Source organism: Chaetomium strumarium (genome assembly GCF_033439665.1).
Source record: "Chaetomium strumarium strain CBS 333.67 chromosome Unknown B0T15scaffold_2, whole genome shotgun sequence".
In the NCBI taxonomy this organism is placed as follows: domain Eukaryota; kingdom Fungi; phylum Ascomycota; class Sordariomycetes; order Sordariales; family Chaetomiaceae; genus Chaetomium; species Chaetomium strumarium.
The window spans coordinates 2,143,037-2,161,773 of NW_026944430.1; the positions used below are offsets into that span (position 1 = coordinate 2,143,037).

Genomic DNA, 18,737 nt, shown 5'->3' on the forward strand with positions numbered 1-18,737 from the left:
ATGAAACAATTACAGTGGCCGCAGGAGTAAAGTAGCCGGCTTGACCCTGTTCATTTGCCTGTAGCCGTCACAGGTGAGGGCGAAAGATGGAGGATCGACTGGCTTCCTAGGGCTCAGCAATGAGTCAAGAACTTAGGATGATCCGGTTTAAAAAGAACGAAGAGGGAGCTTCTCACACGCGCAAGACAAGTGTCACTGCAAAGGGAGACAGACAGCATAAGCATCATGTTCGACGATAAGAAGACTGGATGTGGTGGCATCGATTGGGGTTGGCGCGCGTGCTTACGGGCACTTGGGCGAGAAACAAGAAGCATCGACTCGATTGTATGAATGTTGATGGTAGAGGCAAGAGTTTGTTGCCAGGACAATAACAAGATTCCACATCATTGTCTCAACTCCACTCCGGTCCAGAATGAAATGTTCAATTGCCCCGGCCAGGGGAGGGTAGGATATCCACAGTTCAGAGGCGAATCCTCCTACCGAAACGGCATGATGTTAGCTGGGTATCTGGTGCCCAATGCCTGACAGACTTCAAAGCAAGTTGCGAATGGCATGGTCCGCAGTCGGCGGTGACAGGTCTGACCCCTATCCCATCCAAAGCTCTGCTCTGTGTCGGGGGTGTACCAGCCCATTCATCAACCGCGGGAGACTCTTGAGACTCAGACTGGCAGAGACATTTCGGTTTATCGCGAGGCAAACGTCTTGTTGACAGGACCGATAGGGCGAGACACTCGGCGTTTGCTGCGATGCTAGTTATCAGCTCGAGATCGATGTGCCCCTTAAGTCAGAGACGTGAAGCTTCATACTAGCTCTCTGAGTGTTGCGAGTCTGGTTCTGTATCTCGCGTCGCTTCACGGAGGTAGAGGAAGTAGATGCCGCAGATTTCGCCCGGCGTTGTGTCGAGTCATCTAGAAGGACTAAAGCGCAACGACAGTGCCCTCAGTACGAGAGGCACCCTTCTTTGTCGGTAAGTGGCCAACCGATATCGGTCACACTCGGTGTCGGACGGGCCTTATTGTTCTTTGGATTGGACAGCGTGTCCGGATGGTCAGGATTGAGGGGACCTGCCGAGTATCGTCCGGTGGCATAGGCCAAACGATCCATGGCGTGAGAACAAGAACCTGGAAGAAAGATAACGGCACGAAAGGGGTCGAGACCACAAAGGAGAACGTAGAGCGCTTCCCCTAGCAAATGGCGGGATTGAGGGATTCGGTCTGGGGGTGGTTCTGGAGGGAAGAATCAAATCGAATCTGAGAGTGCTCGGCCTGGGGATGTGTGTTTGCTCGCATGTTCGGCACGGCAGTTTCATGACTGGAGCGGCTCTTCCAATCAATCCGAGTCATTCAAATACCTCGGTGTGCCGCAATGCTGCCGCCGCAAATCCCCTACGCCACGCCACCTAATTTTACGCACGTCGGCTCGAACCAGCCACCCATGGCGATCAGCGGCCCGTTCTTGGAGAACCTGGAACCTCAACGGATCTGCGGAGCTCAAGAACATGACATTGTCTCTTCCCTACCCATGCCCCGGCCGGTCAACCACCCTCCATCTCCTTCCCAGTGCGCCTGTACTACTGATAGGTAAGGTCCCAGCAAGTCAGAGGTGCATTTGGGAACTCTTACAAACCGGGATAGACCAACTCCCAAGGGTTAGCACAGCTCATAGTGTATTCAACCACTCTATAGGTACCTTAACCTCCGAGTCGCACTTCCGCCGTTCCATGGCCGCGATTGCTTCCACCGGCGCGTTACTTTCCAGGTGCGTGTTGCCTATGCTGTGTAACACTCCTATAATGCACCTCGCCCACGCAAGCAAGTCCACAAGGGGACTTACCTATTCGATGCTACGTCGGCTGTTTTCAGCACGAGTGTTTTCCTTTCCGTCACTTGGCAGTTGACAGGTCACAAATGGCACCAAATGTCGTCTAAGGTATGTTCCGAGATTCCGTGGAGAGAGTACCTACCGTCTAGGAAACCGTATTGCCCATCTTATGGTAGCTCCTTGAGGTTAACGACCGAGGTGGATGGATGTACGTGCTAGCTTCTCGTGAAGTTGTGCAGCGAACAGGGGGTTGTCGCTCGAGTCTTGTTACCAGGTTCTTGAGCAGCTTACTGGAGAATGATATGTATTTCTGCAGTTGACGCCACCGTCCGTTTGTCAAAGGTGTCGGGGGTGGTGGGTCAAATTCGCAGTCAATCGTATCATTACGCTTCTTCGGGCAAGCAGATGAAGATAGCGTTAGCTTATCCTCAGCCACCCGGTTCTCATTGTGTCTGAGCATTACTATTGACACGTCGACCAGTCATCTCATCTCGCATTCTTTACGCGGGTATTACACGCGGATCTGCTGCTGGACGAAGTGAGTTGTCTTACGCATGTGTAGCCATCGAGTCCATGCCGGACGCCTTTGTGTCAACATGAGCAGATCTAGTCGTTTTCGGCGCCCTTCTATGTTCCAAGTCGGCACCATGCTCGCTCGGTTAGCTCCTCCGCCCAATGCGATCACTTGCATCCCGCCATCGTGATCAGCCCTCTGGTGACTACCGGTACCTAGGTACTTACCACAGATACACCGATTCATGCTGTATATGGCAATACGGACGTCTGGTTGCCGCTGGAAGGTGTCCTCTTTGCTACGATAGCCCTTCGCAAAGTCTCGCACCCCCGGCGTAGGAAACTACGACGACATGGACAATCCCATGGTGTGGGCGAAAGGCATGGTGTGATCGAAAGGAGGGAAACGGCGGAATCCTGGTTCTGGTGTACTGGTTTGGCGCCCTAAAGACCAGGCTGTGTCGGGTTAAGCTTCCGGGCATCGGCCAGCTCAAAGTCTCCGCGCGCACTGCAATCCGCCGCATGGCCACCCCGGGGTGCTAAGTCTGCAGGTGATTTTGTCATGTAGTGTGCCGCCCCAGCCCCGACTTCGAGGCCTGCATCAACAGGATATCTGTCGTGGGCCAATCAGACGGTGGGTGGTGCTAAAATCGGGAGGAAAAGCAAGAGCAGAAAAATCATCATGAACTGAGGCATGCTGCACATCGGATGAGTGATGAAATGTTTAGATGCTGTGTCCCTATTCACGCCAAGCAACTGAGTTGGTGGTGGTGGTCTAGACAGTCTATAAAATCGGAGAGGCCCCGTCTCGCACAATTCCCACTCTCAGGCTACTCATCTTCCACCTCTTCCGAACCGCCGGCACTTGGCTCACGACGGAGACAACAATAGCGGAATCTTACCAGCTGAGTCCATATGGCCACGCGTAAGCCTTAAGCCGCTTCACGTCCTTCGCATATTGGCATGGGAAGTGTCCCCGTCGACCAAGCTGACGGATTGTTGTCGTCCCTACATACAGCTTCGGAAGTTAAACTTCGATCGATCGAGGACTTTCTCCGAATCCTCCTTTGGGTTGAATTGACAGGTATTGGTGGCCCATCAAGTTCTATTAGATTTCTTCATTTGTCTGTAACCCTTGCTGATGTCACAAATCTCGATAGCACGCGCATCACTGCGCAACGAAACCCTGATGGATCGTTTTCTATTTGAGGCCCCTCCCTGGTCCTCCCAGCAGGCTGCGTACAGGCGGGAATATGGCTGGCTCATCGATCTGAACTGGATGGTCACTACTCAGCGGGGCCAGGAGGGAAGAGAGTCCGACAAGGCGGCGGCATCCTCGAGCTGTGGTTATTTGGATCCCAAGACTGATGAGGATCCTGGAATAGACGGATGAAGTCAAAATCAACCAGTCGGAGGTGAGCGCGGGCCGGAATTTGGGTAGCGTTCCCGAGCCGACGGCGATGGGGTCAATCAGGGCTTGGCAGCCAATGGCGCTTAGTATTGATGATTACTAGTACACACTACGCGAGATGCAGCCGTAAAATGACAGAATTGCTCTAACCCGATGCGGATCCTGTTGCACATCCTTTCTAATAGTTTAGGGTTAAAACTGTAGCAGATCTTCGTAGCTACCTCGACTCCACCCTCGCTTCGCTCCCTGAAACGGCTTGGTTGCCCAGAAAAGTTTGGAAAACTGGGTCCCTTACCACAGATATTCTCTCCACGGATTTTGGCCGTGAGCACTCCTTGCCATAGCCCTCCCCATACCAAGCTCTCGACCCACAAATACATGACAGCACCTCCACTTAACGTTACCGCACGCACTAATGCAAGCCGCAGGATGTAGCTTTTTGCTCTTCACCACACCACACCACGGCGAGCCGATCAGGGCCTAAGGTATCGCTAAGCCGAGCTCCCTGCGGATAAAAATTTTGGGTACGGAACTACGGATACGTACCGCTAGGCAGTTTTCTGTCCACGAGATTGCATGTATTGTACCGATTACAGTACGGACTACATGTGTATAGTCATAGCCCATTTCTTGTCGCCGATTTCCTGCTCCTCCATTTTGAGAGAGATCATGTTTCCTCAAAGCTCTCGTCTTCACGTGCCAGAAAGATCCACTCATGCCCGTGGCATCGCGCGGTTGGCTCTTCCCGCTCGAATTTTGTGTGTGGTTAGCATAGCGCGCACGCTTCTTGAGAAAGCACCGTGCATTAGTGTAGTTAGTGGGATCGTCAACTCTGCAGCATAAAGTAAGTCCTGCTCAGCGGGCTGATGCGAATGATTGTAACGGTGAAGCAATAAAAACCAAGCAATAGGAAAAGCAAGGAACGGGGATGCTAGCTAACCGAGAGACGCTTGATCGAAGCCTCACCGAGGACAGCGGACCGGGAAGCGTGTGGGGACATCATAACAGTGGCCGCGACGCAGATAATAGATCACCTCCCAAATTTTAATCAAGCGTCCGAGCCCGCTTCAAACGCACCGCAGAGGCGGAGGACATGGGACTCCGAAGCTCGCTAGCTATCTTTGGGTCAAGCCCGGCGGCTTCTGGAACTCTTGCGGCCCCTGTATTCTTCTGCCGGACCCGCGGCGCTCTGTCTCTCGTCCCGCTGCCAAAGCAGGAAGGACTTTCGGTACCTGATAACGTTATGTACATAATGGATGAGTCTCTTAGGTTGGATGAATAGGGTTCTGCACCCGTGAGGCGGGGCCTGTCTCAACGCGGCACACCGCCGACGACGTGTTTGGCCAGCATTGCTTCGGGCAGCTGCCATCCAGCTGATGCAGGTCAACGGATTCAGACATCGTCATGGACACCTGGGTCCTGAAGACTCAAGCCCCATGGAAGTGCCGAGGGAGTCAAATGAATGGCTCTCATGGATCCCCAGTTCCGACGCACCAAATCCGGTGATTTGCATCAGTATTCTCCTGGCGAACAGATTGCTTCTGTGGCAAGCAGCACGGAGTTGAGCCAAGTTGCGAGCAGGCCACCTCACGCTCGAGGCCGATACACCGAGTTTCCGTCCCGCAGACCGATGGCGATCACAGAGGCAGGGGACAGCGGGCGGGATCCATGCGGTTCTAGATCCCCATCGTCCTCTCTGAATGGGCGGCGGAAATGACCGACGCCACGAGGCTGCCCCAAGAGAAGAGCACGGGGCCACAAGCCCTGGGCTAGGCCAAAGTTTTCCTTTCCGTTTTGCGGGCCCTTCGTCTCAGCTCGAGCACATTGTAGAATCTTGATCGCCGTCTTATCGGACGATTCCGTCTGTCGAGACACCCCGTCTAGACCGGCAGAGCCTCAGCGGCGGCCTCAGTGGCAGGGATGGTCTGTGAATTGGGGCGATAAGACTTCAAGCGCTCCTCTTACATTGCTCCCTTGGTGAAGTGTTGGGCTACCGACCACCACGAGCAGCAACCTTGTGCGTCGTCCCACGGTACCCGAGCCCAAGTTCCAACCGAAACAGTACCGTGATGCAGGAGCCTTGCGCTGGCCCTTCTGCCGTCGTCTCCCGGTGACCGCTCCCACCTCGTCCCGTCACTCGCCAACTGAAATCCGAGCACGGTCTAGCACACGTCTCTTCACGTCTCTTCGACAGCTGGCAAGTAGGTAAACTCTGCCCAATCGAAACACGCTTCCCAAGGGTCGCTATAGCTAACAGACAGCGGGACAGCCCGCTGCCGCGCGGTAGGGGCGACCACTCCAGCGATTCCTGACGTACTTTCTTCATCCTGAGACCTTCTTCAACGAGACTTCGCCGACAGGAGTCGGATACCTGGAGATAAGATCTTCCTCCGACACGATTTCACACCAGACTGTTCTGCTGTCGGCGAATTCGAGGCACCAGTCTTAGCTTGTCGGCTCCTTCCAAGCCCGTTGGACGCTATACACACTGCTGCTCAACGCCATAACCCTCTCACATGGCCCGCAAATTTCTCCCTGTGACTCGCTGGAGTCCGGTCAAGAAGGGTGTGCGGAAGGTTGCAGAGGGGAACAGGACAAGGCTTGATTTGTCAGTATCTCATACATTAGTACTCCCCGAAGTTGCAACAACTTGCGACACGAAATCAACATCGACCCCGAGCTACGTCTAAATTTTAATCTACAAGGGCTATATCATATGAGAAACGGGAGGAGAATGCGATTTAATTCTAGAACATGGTGTTAAAGGATCTTATGATCTTCAGCATGGATAAGCGATCGTTCTCGTGCGTGTGCCCCAGAATACTCAGTCATTATATTTCGCATTCCGTCCACTAGCCAGATGACCAACCCAACCAGCTCGCAATACAGCAACAAACAGGTTAACAAGAATACAAGCTATATATATATCAAAGCATCTCTTAATCCAAAGGTCCGTTTTCTCACGATATCATGACCGTTCCCACCTCGTCCCGTTACTGGACAACTGGAATCCGAGCACGATCTACCAACATATTGCCTGATGTGCACCGTCTCAAAAGGCCGCCGAGCAGCCGTCCGAGACGGACAAACTTTACCCCTTCCATTAGCAAACGGCACACGATCTATGCGTCGTTGACCGTGAGTACACACGGGAATCTCAAGCAACCGAAGAGGACAAGAGCAAGGATAAAAGCTAGGGCAATATTGCAGTGTGCATATATGGCCGTGTCGCCGAGGGAGCAGCTGTCTTTCAACGACACTGGGTTATTCTTTTCTATCCAGTCGTATCAGATCCGCGGATGTGCCACCGCCAACGCCTTCCAAATCATGTTATGCTCGTGTCACTCATAGACCAATCCAACGCCCGATATGTACAGTCTCATGCAACCATCCGATACCATGCAGACCACTGCCGTCTACAGGGCACCCCAGGTTTACTCCGCCGGCCCTGGCCTCCCGTCCAGCCACTTACTCATGTACGGCCCATCAAGCCAGTACCCGAGCTTCGCGTAGTAGCTGCGCACCCCGACGCCTGAAATGACGCTGATCTTCTCGCTGCCGTGCTCCTCCCGCGCGATCCGTTCCGCCTCCTCCATCAACAGCGTGCCGAACCCCTGATGCTGGAACTTGCGCGGGTCGCGCGCATGCACGGGCACCGCCATGCCGTACACGTGCAGCTCGCGCACCAGACTGGTTGGCTGCCCGACCAGCTCCTCGCGGAAGGTGTATTTCTCCGTGCACTTGCGCAGCCGGAGCAGCGCGACCAGGATATCCTGCTTCGGGTCCTCGTATGCGAGGAACGTCTCCCACCCGCCGTTGGCGGTGTAGTCTCTCCGGACAAGCTCGATCTGGTTGGGCCGGATCTTGTGCTTCACCTCGTTGACGCCCACCTCCCGGGTCCGCACGTCGCGGCAGGTAGTACCGAAGTCCTTCATGCGTGCCAGGGCCAGCTCGCGCAGGTTGCCGTTCTCGACGCCCGACGTGACCAGCGGCATGGGGATATCGCGCTGCACACGGTAGATGCGCGTCCAGGGCGGCACGAGGGCGAGGATGCGCGCTACCAGGTCGATGAGCCCGTTAGGGGTGTAGTTCTGGTACCGCCCCGTCCTCCATAACTCGTACAGCCCGGTGCCGCGGATCACGAGGGTTGGGTAGATCTTGAGACCATCGGTGCGGAAGGCCGGATTCTCGAAGTACTCTTTGAACTGATCCAGATCGCGCTCCATGCCGACGTTGGGAAGATCCGGCATCATGTGGCTAACGACCTTGAAGCCGGCGTCTTTGGCGAGGCAGAAGGTCTCGGCCACGGCCGCGACAGTGTGGCCGCGGTTGGTGTCTCGGGCAACGTCTTCGTAAAGGGACTGTACGCCAATCTCAAGACGGGTACACCCGTACCGCAGCATGCTGGATAGGTGAGGTTGTAGGCAGTAATCTGGTCGCGTCTCGATCGTGATGCCCACGCACTTGATGCTGCTCTGCTCGCCTGCCCGGACTGCCTCGTCTACGTTCAGTGTACCGTACCCGCTCAGCGCGTTGTGAAGCTGAGAGATAAACTCGTCCCGGTAGGACTCCGGCAGCGACATAAACGTCCCGCCCATGATGATGTACTCGACTTTGTCTACCGAATGTCCCAACGCTTTGAGCTGGTCGACCCGCCCGCGGGCCTGCTCGAAGGGGTCATAGCGAGCCCGAATTGCCCGCATCGAGGTCGGCTCGTATCCTGTATAAGATTGCGTGCTATATTCGAAGTCGGAATCCGGTCCACCGGGACAGTAGACGCAGATGTTGCCCGTGTATGCGATATGAGGACACCGGTGCGGCTTGCACATAACCGCCACCACAGCAATCCCAGAGGAAGTACCTAGCAAATATCAGTCTAAAACGGTTCAAAGAACCGCGGCAGCAACGGACGGACTCACGGATGGGCTTCGCAATCAACCTCGGTAGGATGTACTTCTTGTAGTGTTCTGGTACGGCGGCGATGATAGCAGTCAATGGCGGCACATTGTTGATCTTGTGCTTTTTTGCAAATTTGGCGCGCAGGGTATTGAGGTTGATGTCTTTCCGGGGACGAGAGGGATCTTTGGCCGCTTCATGGTCTTCGATGAGCGTGTTGGCGATGTCTGCGCAGCAGCGGAGGAAGCGCTCGTTTTCCGGGGGAAGGTTTGCGTCCTTCTTCCGGATCGTCGCCGTTACCGTTGTCGTGGCCATTGTACGAACACTCAGCAAGTTGAGAGCAGTGTGCGGTCTTGTTCTCGGGGAGCAGCTGCGCCGCTGCGTTTGGTCGTTTTCTCACTGTCGCCTCAACCTGCGATGCTGTCATGTTCTCAAGGGTTGAAGATCTGGTTGATCTGAAATCTTGGCGGGGCAAACCGGGATTTCTAACCTCACGGTGGCCGTGGTCAAAATCCGCCCCGCACTTGGTTTCAGTCGGCCTGCCCGCAGTCACCCTGCACAGAGCCGCATGCTTCATTCACTGCTTCAGCTCGGCCCGATCGGGTGGTTACCGGAAAAACGAAAACACCGCAGCAGCTGCCAAGCACGGCACCACATCGGAGCCCAACCAATGAGCGCAGCGGACCCCTGCGCACCCGAGAAACCGTCCCGTTGGTTGGAGCTGCCCGTGAGCGACAATTTTGGACAAGGTCGCTCTGATCGGGGGATGACGAAGGCCGCTGGATGCCATTATTATTGACCGAGCAACTCACCACCAGGTCCGCCATCTTGCGTTGGCCGACTGTCCCAATTCCTTTTCCCTTCCGTTCTGATTGCTGCTCCTGCCTGTTCCTTTCTCGCCCCGGACACAGCACAATGCAGGCGTTCTCAAGGCAATCGCGGCCTGCGGGCGCTCTCCTGAAACAGCTCGCTCGGAGAAGCTACAGCTCGTCCACGTCCCCTTACGCCGCCACGATCCAGAACCTCCGCATCAACAGCGACACCAAGGTTCTCTTCCAAGGTTTCACAGGAAAGCAGGGAACGTAAGTCGCACGTCATCCGCCTTATCCTGGCGCTGTTGCGCGGCTTATCGCAACCCGCTGTTTGCGACACGCTCTGCGGTTGGGGCTGGCCTTGGGAGTTCCAGACTGACCTTGAGTCTCATCCAGATTCCATGCGCAACAAGCGATCGACTATGGTAAACTTACCTGCCCACGAGCAGCAACGGCTTTGTTGAGTTCCAGCGCACACCGAATCTAATACGCGGTCTTTGTCCAGGCACCAAGGTTGTGGGCGGCACCAACCCCAAGAAGGCCGGCCAGACGCATCTTGGCCTCCCCGTCTTCGCCAACGTCAGCGACGCCGTGAAGGAGACAGGCGCGAACGCGACGGCTATCTTCGTACCGTATGAAGATCCCCTCTTATCCAACCGCAAGCAAGGCGCTGACCAGCTGCGATACACAGGCCCCCACTCGCCGCCGCTGGTATTGAGGAAGCCATCGCCGCTGAGATTCCTCTCGTTGTATGCATTACCGAGGGTATCCCCCAGCATGGTTAGTACGCCAATCTGGCCGACGGCACCACAGCGGTGAACAGCGTTTCTAACATGCCTTGCCAGACATGGTGCGCATCTCGGCCATGCTCCGAACCCAGAGCAAGACCCGCCTCGTGGGGCCGAACTGCCCGGGCATCATCGCCCCGGGCCAATGCAAGATCGGTATCATGCCCGGCTTCATCCACAAGCGCGGCCGCATCGGCATCGTCAGCAGGTCCGGCACGCTCACCTACGAGGCCGTGAACCAGACCACCAACGCCGGCCTGGGCCAGTCGCTCGTCGTCGGCATCGGCGGCGACCCCTTCAGCGGCACCAACTTCATTGACTGCCTCAAGGTCTTCCTCCAGGACGAGGAGACGGATGGCATCATCATGATCGGCGAGATCGGTGGCTCCGCCGAGGAGGACGCGGCCGACTTCCTCCGCGAGAACAACACCACCAACGGCGGCAAGCCCGTCGTGTCCTTCATTGCCGGTATCTCGGCTCCGCCGGGCCGCCGCATGGGTCACGCTGGTGCCATCGTCTCCGGCGGCAAGGGCGGTGCCGACTCCAAGATCAAGGCTCTGGAGGCCGCCGGCGTCATTGTCGAGAGGTCGCCGGCTAGTCTGGGCAAGGCCCTCCGTGACGAGTTCGTCAGACGGGATCTCCTTTAAATTGGCGCTGTAGTGGGTTAATGCGATGCGGGTGCCAGGCTTTGTACATTGTTGATCTCCTTCTCTTGTGTATGTGAGTGAACATGCACACTGCCCAAGATCCACGTAGAGAGTTAGTTGCCGGGGCAGAGGTGTGCGCACAGCAACCGTTCAGGGCAGCGGGAGAAGCCTAGCATATCGAATCTATAGACTGGGGAACTCGGTGGTCTGGCATATTTCCCGTTGTGTGTTATGGAACTCATGAGATGCTGCTGCCTGGGCACCTAGTAGTGACAGTCGTCTAAAAATCATATGGGGATATAGATTTAGCAACACCGAGCCCTGTTCGGACGGTGCCGATGAGCTCAGGTGAACCTGTAAACGATCATTGATACTCTTAGTCTTTTGTAAGAATACTCGGTCATCAACTGTGGTCAGTTCGATGAGTAAGGTTCAAGGTCGTAGGGTGTTACGGTTTCTGGGACTTTCATGACGATCGGGATCTTGTACCGCTTCGGGCAACAAGAACCGAGAACCTCTTTGGCACTTTGTTTCGACAACGCTACCTCAACAATGCAGCATATGACAGTATCAAGCTTCTAGAGTAGGGCAGCAGGCTGAGTGGTGCAGTGTAAATGCATTTCGTTGTCACGATTGAACCTTCGTGACATGCCAGAACACCAACATCTGTACTTTATGTACCAAAAGCCAAGCAAGAAAAGACAACGGAGTGAAGAATCCCATCGAATCCGCCCAGATCCCCATCCCAAACTCCTTTCCCGATGCTGATAGGAAACGTGACGATCTCTAGTTGTATTGCTCGAGGTGATCCCGCTGTTCACGGGACCCATTTCAAAAGTCCCCACGCCTACCGCCCGTTGCACTGGCCGTCCATTGACGCGGGACCGAGCCCAGTTACCTGAATCGGCCGGGCTCATCTCTGCGAGAGTCGGCGCGATTGCCGACATGAACAGTGTTTACTGCTCACCGAGAAGTCGAGCGGTGATATCCCCCATATAAGCTTCCTCCAGCTCGTAATCCTCGCCTCCATTGCGGTCAATACCCACATAGAGGAATGCCTCGACCACGGCGTCAACGTCGAAGCCCATATTGACGAACCGGTCCACTAGGTCCTTATTATACCCTTGGTATCTGCATTTCATTTATGTTAGCAGCCTTCCACCCCCGTGGCCTTTTGGGCCTTTGACGGCTTTCCCGTGACTCTTCCTATCCCGTAGAAGCCTGCGTCGCCACAAAGACGTACCTTGAAGGGTCGTTCTTTGCTACTGGGGGCGGCGTCGCTTGGTAATTGTGTGTGAGGATGGCCTGCCTCGGCGCTCCTGCGTACTTGACAGCCCAGTCGTGCGCCTTCCGTGCAAACTCGTCAGGGTGTTCCATCATCATCTTAGCGACCTCGGCGTCTTGGGGATCTTTAGGGTTCGGTGATTCGAGCAGCATCCGAAGCGAGATCAACGCCATCTTGATCGTGCCTACAGGCGACCAGCCCGTGCCGAGCGTGTCAAGACAGATAGCTCCCTTCAGTAAGGATTAGCCTCAACCATGTCTTCGGTTACCCAGTCTACTCCATTGTTGCATGTGTATTCTGGGGCCGGCCCGAGGAGAGGAGAATGGGCTGGGCCCGGCTTGTAAACCTACCGTCACACTGCTGACATTGGGATGCCAAATCTTTGTATCGAACTTCATAATTGGAGACTTGAAGGGGTACATGTCCGGAATGATTATATCAATCTCGTACTTTCCCCCAGCATACGGCGTGTCGGGCGGCCCCGGAAAGGTGCCCTTAAGGTGCGTAAGGTTCGAGGGGTCCACTGGATGCGCGAAAACGCCCGAATTGTCCTTGTCGTTGTGAATGTCGGCTAACTCTTTCGCAATCCGGCGCTCGCGAGTGGTGGCCATGGTCGGCGATGTGTACAGGCGGATGACAGATCGCTGGTGGTTATGGCCCGGGACGGAGTGGTTAGGTTCAAGGTGTAAAGTCAGTCAGTGAAAGTGGCGGGGAACGAGAGCCACATAAATGCTCTGGAGGGGTTGATAGTGCGATGAAATCAGCAAGGGCAAACCGGCCGCAACCGCACTGAAGAGTAAAAGAACGTGTGGCGAAGCGTGGGAAAAAAGATTCGCTATGCTATGTGTAAGACATGTCACGGTATCTTCCTACGCAACAAGAGGGGGTTGTTGGCCAGACACTTCGTCGGAACCTTGAGAGGTGCCAGTGGGATAATTCAGCAAGGTAGGTACTGGGCTGGCTGCAGCTTCCGTTCCCCTCACAGTGTGCGAGTGACGAACTGCGCTTTCCGGTCTGGAGTCTGGACCACCCGCTGCCCGTGCTCCTGGATAAATCGAGTCTTATATTAGGCCGTCAACAAAGAGAGAGAGACGCCTAGCTCCGATGGTGCAGGCCCCGCGAGCTTTATTAGTATCGTTGTCACTGAAAAGTTACCACAGAGATTCCCGAGACTCGAGACAGCTTGGCGCTTTCCAAAGTTATCAAGATAGCTGCAAGGGGCGATAAGATCGACCTCCAGTGGGCCCACTACGAATAATTGCCTGGAAGTTTAGGCTTCCATTGCTCGCCCGCCACCCTTGTTGGCGCGTCACTCTGCCGCCTGGACTTGCTGGAGCCTCATCCCAACCAAGCTCGCAGCAACGTGTGGAAGCTTCCACAGTCCAACTACCTAGCCAAAGGACTTCGAAGCCGCCGTGATCGCACCGTCGGCCGCCGCCGGCGTACCCTCTTCAGAAGCGCCCCATAAGCACATTTCGCGCACCAGCCTTTCTGCAGATTCCACGATCATCCTTAGCGCAAACCCTCCAGTTGGGAGTGCAGGACCGACATCATGGTAGCTAGTCCCTGGCAAAATCTCCTCATCGGACGCAGCCTGACGAATTTTGCAGGGTCAAAATCAATCGGGAATGGGCGGCGGAAGGGATGGAAAGGATGACAAGGACAAGAAGGTTGGCTTTCTGGTGATGAAACGGCGTCAACGACGCCCGCCACAACTCAGCGCGTTGCTAACAACGCTCGCCTCAACAGAAGGAAAAGCCTAAGTATGAGCCGCCTCCGAGGCCTACCACGCGGATCGGCCGCAAGAAGAAGAAGGCTGCTGGCACGAGTGCTGCTGCCAAGCTGCCTCCCGTCTACCCGACGAGCCGATGCAAACTCCGGTTGCTGCGGATGCAGCGCATCCACGATCACCTGCTGCTCGAAGAGGAATATGTCGAGAACCAGGAGCGTCTTCGGAAGGCGAAGACTGCCAAGGATGATGCAGCGCCCACTTCGGAGTTAGATGCCAGCACTGACCGTATGGCGGATGAACGGAGCCGTGTCGACGACATGCGAGGCAGTCCCATGGGCGTTGGCACACTCGAGGAGATGATCGACGACGACCACGCCATCGTCTCCAGCACCACCGGGCCAGAGTACTACGTCAGCATTATGAGTTTCGTCGACAAGGATCTGCTCGAGCCAGGTGCAAGCGTGCTACTGCACCACAAGACAGTCAGCATTGTCGGTGTTCTCACAGACGATACGGATCCGGCTGTGAGCGTCATGAAGCTGGATAAGGCGCCGACAGAGTCGTATGCGGACATCGGCGGCTTGGAGCAACAAATTCAGGAAGTCCGCGAGTCCGTCGAACTGCCGCTGTTGCATCCGGAGCTCTATGAGGAGATGGGTATTAAACCGCCGAAGGGCGTCATTCTTTACGGCGCACCCGGCACAGGGAAGACGCTGCTAGCCAAGGCCGTGGCCAACCAGACTTCTGCCACGTTCCTGCGAATTGTTGGTAGTGAGCTGATCCAGAAGTACCTCGGAGATGGCCCCAGGCTGGTCCGCCAGTTGTTCCAGGTAAGCACCCATCGAGGAGCCCCAAGATTCTGTTACTGACATTTCCGAAGGTTGCCGCTGAGAACGCCCCATCCATCGTGTTCATTGACGAAATCGACGCTATCGGTACAAAGCGGTACGATTCCACGTCAGGTGGCGAACGTGAAGTGCAGAGGACTATGCTGGAGCTTCTGAACCAGCTGGACGGTTTCGACGACCGTGGAGACGTCAAAGTCATTATGGCTACCAACAAGATCGAGACGCTCGACCCGGCGCTGATCCGTCCCGGCCGTATCGATCGCAAGATCTTGTTCGAAAACCCAGACCAGAACACCAAGCGCAAGATCTTTGCCCTTCATACCAGCAAGATGTCGCTAAACGAGGATGTCGACCTGGAGGAGTTTATTGCCCAAAAGGACGACCTCTCGGGTGCCGACATCAAAGCCATCTGCTCCGAGGCCGGGCTCATGGCTCTGCGGGAGCGCCGCATGCGCGTGCAGATGGCTGACTTCCGGGCTGCTAGAGAAAGAGTGTTGCGTACAAAGCAGGAGGGCGAGCCGGAGGGACTGTATTTGTAGGATCTAAGTATGACAAGTGATAGTTGTGTCTGGATGTCAGCGCATGGAGAATGGCTATAGACAAGCGATTCGCGCTGCGCAGGCCATACACAAAGCGCATTAACCTCCTGGCTTCGGTGAAGCATGTCTGTGGGATCTCTCATCTTTTGATGCCGTATGAGAGCAACTGGAAAGCGAAGTGTCTAGGCTCATTATGTTCCGTTGGCTAATTGTTCACAGCTTGGTTGTTTGGAACTATTCTGGTTTTCTACTCGAGCATCGCTGTTCAGGTGTTTCAGTAGCCTGCCAGACTTACGTAAATTCTCAGACTACCAACCTTGCCTATTAACTACTAAGCCTATTGTGGTCCATGTCTAGGTAGTCTTTGCCCTCATCTTTTCTCTCTTCTGTACCCGGTTTCTTGTCGATGATGATTGACGACACTTGTCGTAATAAACCGTGTAAGCCCACCGTCCCGGCTGTGTACACAGCAGTGACAATCTGTTCTACCTTAGTAGCGGACCTGTCCGAATGTCCAATGACACCGTTTCAACTATTTGATTCGGAGAGTTTGCTAGCTTTGCCGGAATGATTTAATAAAGTCCGGTTGCTGTCAAAGGAAGGGAACTTCTATTGCCCACACATGGACATCACCAAAGCCGTGAATTGATTGAAGCCATGAAAGGACTGTTTCCGCACCTTGCCTGACTGTGAGTCATGAGCTGAGAATTCGGACTAGGTAAGTGAAGTGTCAGGTACCGGACATCAGAAGGTACCCTCGATATCAGAGCGATACTTTACTGCTAGTAGGCTTAGAAAGATACTAGTATGATTTACTCCTTTGCCACCATTACATCTTGTAACCATGATACCTGAGTGCCAAGGGATATTACAGACACACAAGTCACACTTGAGGAACGACAATGCTGTCACCCTGAGCCTCCATCGGTATGATCCGGCGGGAATCGAAGCCCACTAGGATCCCCGTAAACGGACCTTTCGCCGTGAGCGGCTCCTATCCGAGAGAGGATTTGGTGATATGGGTTAGATGATGTAGATTCTCGGCTGGATAGCAAAGAGAGAGAAAATATTTGAGTTACTTGGCTCAAAAGTACAATGTGAGGAAACGATAATTTAGCTTCGTCCTAGAGAGTTGCATTGATAAGCAAGATCTCTCGTACAAACCATAGAACTGTTTGACTACCTTACGCAAGGACAACGTGATAGGCTTTTCATAACGCCATCAAGACCCGCAAGGTTCTGCACTGCCTAGGTAGAGATATAGAAACGGGGTTTATGCCGCATGTGCATACCAGACAGTTCCGTTGAACGCGTTTGATATCGTGACTGAGCCGGACTGGGCCTTCCAGTCCAAAGTACTCTCGAGCTCTCGGCATACTTGGGCGTTCTAGGCCATATCAGTACGTCATTGTACCCACCATCTCCGATATGCCATCAACTGGCGACAAACTGGCAGCGGTCACCGGAGATTCACTTATTATGCATGTCCATCGACCAAAAACCACTGCCAGGTCATCAGCCCGCTCCCCAGAGCTCGTCCCTTCGCATTCACAGCTAAACTGGCACAAGTACAGATTATGATCATTTAATTCAGCATGAGCGGGGCGCTGACCAAGGCATTCATCGGTTATCGCGAGGGGCCTGACTGAACAGCACCTCTGCCCAACAACATCACGAACGCCTATCCGCCAGAGCCGGGTATTGTTTTTTTCGGTTTGTGCTTTCTTCATCCAGTGCGACCTCGGTCTCCATTGGTTGATCTCATGTATTTATGAGGTCCCAAGCCTGGGACGCACAGTGAGTCGGATAGCCATTGCCATTCCCCACCATCCACGCAAATGAAGTTGATGCCCTGAACCGCCGCGCCAATCTAGAGTGAAATCGCATAAAGGATAAGGAGGGTGTGCGAGTTTGGCCACTATGTTTAGTAGCCGTAGGCCGCGAGGGCCTCCGCCGTCTTCGTGTCGACCTGCGCCGTCTTCTTCGCCTCGGAGAGCTGCCTCGCGGCCAGCTTCTTGCGCTCGTAGTAGGCAGTGCCCTTCGCCTTGCGCCTCTCCTCCAGTCTGCCAGAGTGTCAGCATTCTTATGCGCATCTAGCCGCAGGGACGCGGTCCCAAATCTCCCATGCTGAACCCACCTCTCAACAACGTCCTGGTACTTCCAGCCAACCTCGTGGCTGAGGCGGCCGACGGTGCAGTACTTGCGACCAGGCTGCAGCCTCAGGACACGGAGGGCCTGAGGAACAACCATCTTCTTCTTCTTGTCGTACGGGGGCGGGACACCCTCGAACACCTTGAGGCGCTCAAGGGCGGCGGCACCGCGGGCGGTCTTGTGGGGGATCATGCCGCGGACGGCCTTGTAGAAGATGCGGGAGGGAGCGCGGAAGTGGAAGGGACCTGCGGATTGTCAGAATCGCCGGCATTTTAACAGCGGATCGCGGACACTCGACTCACCGCCGCGCGTGGGGTTGTAGCGGGTCATCTTGCGAAGGTACGCGTGGTACTTGACTGTTCCCGATCGTGTCAGCCTCTTTCTCTCTCTTCCGTCGCCATCCCTCATTGATATCCAGGACCCAAAACATCGGGGCTCGAGGTTCCAGTTCGGATATGTTGTCCAACTCTCGAATACGCAGATCCACCGGATATCGAGGGCGAGAAAGGAGGTACGTACGCTTCGCGCGGAAGAACTCGCCGGAGATGTTGAGGGCCTCGCAACGGACGACGACGATCTTCTGGCCGTTGAGCAGCTGCTTGGCGACGATGCTGGCCAGGCGGCCAAGCAGGTGGCCCTTGCCATCGATCACAACCTGCGCAAAGTGCTGTCAGCGTTGCTGCACATGCAATTCTCTCAGTCCCCCAAGCCCTGCCGTCACCTGGTCGTCATTCCGTGCGCTCTGTCGTTTCGTGTTGCGTCGCGAAGTTGAGACGACCAGCACCTCGCGGACCTTTGGGGATACGTCAATGGAAGAGGACGAGAATCAACATACCACAGACTCGAACGAAGACATCTTGCCGTGGTGACCTGGGCAAAAGAAAGAAAGAAAGGGCTGATCAGTCACACTCCGGCTGATCGAGTAGCAGCTGGCTGCTTCCTTACCGTTATGATGTTGATGGTCGGTCTTCGGCTTTTTTGTGTGCACTGGAAAATTGGCCTTGTGCAGTCGGCCGGTCCGAAATGCGCTAGGCTGAATTTGGATGGGGTGGAGGTCCACGAGCGGGCGGTGATTTTCTGCCTGAGGCAGTAGAGGGTAGGGTTAGACCTACGGCTTCCGCATGGTGGGGACGAGAATTCAGCAGTGGGATCCGCACCGCTTCGGAAGCCTTTTCTTCCGCTTCCATACCTACCTCCCACCTACATCCAATACACTAGGTAGTATCCGTACTCCGCACTCCGGTTTCTACCGCCAAGATTGCTCAAGAGCCCTTTGACTCGCTTATCTGATCGA

At 55.0% G+C, this 18,737-nt stretch overlaps 5 protein-coding genes across 5 annotated transcripts; 2 read left to right on the forward strand and 3 right to left on the reverse strand.

The window, feature by feature from the left end:
* Positions 1–7,137: 7,137 nt before the first annotated feature.
* B0T15DRAFT_106099 (histone acetyltransferase ELP3-like protein) lies at positions 7,138–9,143 on the reverse strand. The gene is made up of 2 exons (XM_062861427.1): positions 8,665–9,143; positions 7,138–8,606 (listed from the first exon to the last, which is right to left on the reverse strand). Exons 1-2 carry the CDS (start codon positions 8,954–8,956, stop codon positions 7,180–7,182), a joined length of 1,719 nt encoding a protein of 572 aa, XP_062724136.1. The 5' UTR covers positions 8,957–9,143; the 3' UTR covers positions 7,138–7,179.
* A 413-nt stretch (positions 9,144–9,556) lies between these two features.
* Positions 9,557–10,888, forward strand: B0T15DRAFT_392126 (succinyl-CoA synthetase-like protein; the record flags this gene model as incomplete). Its single annotated transcript, XM_062864616.1, has 5 exons — positions 9,557–9,723; positions 9,850–9,878; positions 9,959–10,085; positions 10,145–10,233; positions 10,299–10,888. 5 exons carry the CDS (start codon positions 9,557–9,559, stop codon positions 10,886–10,888), a joined length of 1,002 nt encoding a protein of 333 aa, XP_062724137.1.
* A 956-nt stretch (positions 10,889–11,844) lies between these two features.
* On the reverse strand, positions 11,845–12,784 carry B0T15DRAFT_490949 (ubiquitin-conjugating enzyme/RWD-like protein; the record flags this gene model as incomplete). Its single annotated transcript, XM_062866737.1, has 3 exons — positions 11,845–12,019; positions 12,132–12,403; positions 12,524–12,784. 3 exons carry the CDS (start codon positions 12,782–12,784, stop codon positions 11,845–11,847), a joined length of 708 nt encoding a protein of 235 aa, XP_062724138.1.
* A 992-nt stretch (positions 12,785–13,776) lies between these two features.
* B0T15DRAFT_106204 (putative 26S protease regulatory subunit 4 like protein) lies at positions 13,777–15,624 on the forward strand. Its single transcript, XM_062861428.1, has 2 exons — positions 13,777–14,735; positions 14,786–15,624. Exons 1-2 carry the CDS (start codon positions 14,064–14,066, stop codon positions 15,290–15,292), a joined length of 1,179 nt encoding a protein of 392 aa, XP_062724139.1. The 5' UTR covers positions 13,777–14,063; the 3' UTR covers positions 15,293–15,624.
* Positions 15,625–17,119: 1,495 nt separating this feature from the next.
* Positions 17,120–18,385, reverse strand: B0T15DRAFT_106316 (ribosomal protein L13 domain-containing protein). The gene is made up of 5 exons (XM_062861429.1): positions 18,279–18,385; positions 17,963–18,098; positions 17,746–17,799; positions 17,430–17,688; positions 17,120–17,355 (listed from the first exon to the last, which is right to left on the reverse strand). The coding sequence occupies exons 1-5, from the start codon at positions 18,297–18,299 to the stop codon at positions 17,217–17,219; spliced, it is 609 nt and encodes a 202-aa protein (XP_062724140.1). The 5' UTR covers positions 18,300–18,385; the 3' UTR covers positions 17,120–17,216.
* Positions 18,386–18,737: the final 352 nt, after the last annotated feature.

Bases quoted from the DNA above. Each gene is read 5' to 3' on its own strand.
- B0T15DRAFT_106204 (XM_062861428.1), top strand. From the start codon at position 14,064: ATGCAGCGCATCCACGATCACCTGCTGCTCGAAGAGGAATATGTCGAG. The intron at 14,736-14,785 runs GTAAGCACCCAT...ACATTTCCGAAG, and splicing joins TGGTCCGCCAGTTGTTCCAG to GTTGCCGCTGAGAACGCCCC.
- B0T15DRAFT_106099 (XM_062861427.1), bottom strand. From the start codon at position 8,956: ATGGCCACGACAACGGTAACGGCGACGATCCGGAAGAAGGACGCAAAC. The intron at 8,607-8,664 runs GTGAGTCCGTCC...GATATTTGCTAG, and splicing joins GTTGATTGCGAAGCCCATCC to GTACTTCCTCTGGGATTGCT.
- B0T15DRAFT_106316 (XM_062861429.1), bottom strand. From the start codon at position 18,299: ATGTCTTCGTTCGAGTCTGTG. The intron at 17,689-17,745 runs GTGAGTCGAGTG...GACAATCCGCAG, and splicing joins CTACAACCCCACGCGCGGCG to GTCCCTTCCACTTCCGCGCT. The intron at 17,356-17,429 runs GTGGGTTCAGCA...ACACTCTGGCAG, and splicing joins TACCAGGACGTTGTTGAGAG to ACTGGAGGAGAGGCGCAAGG.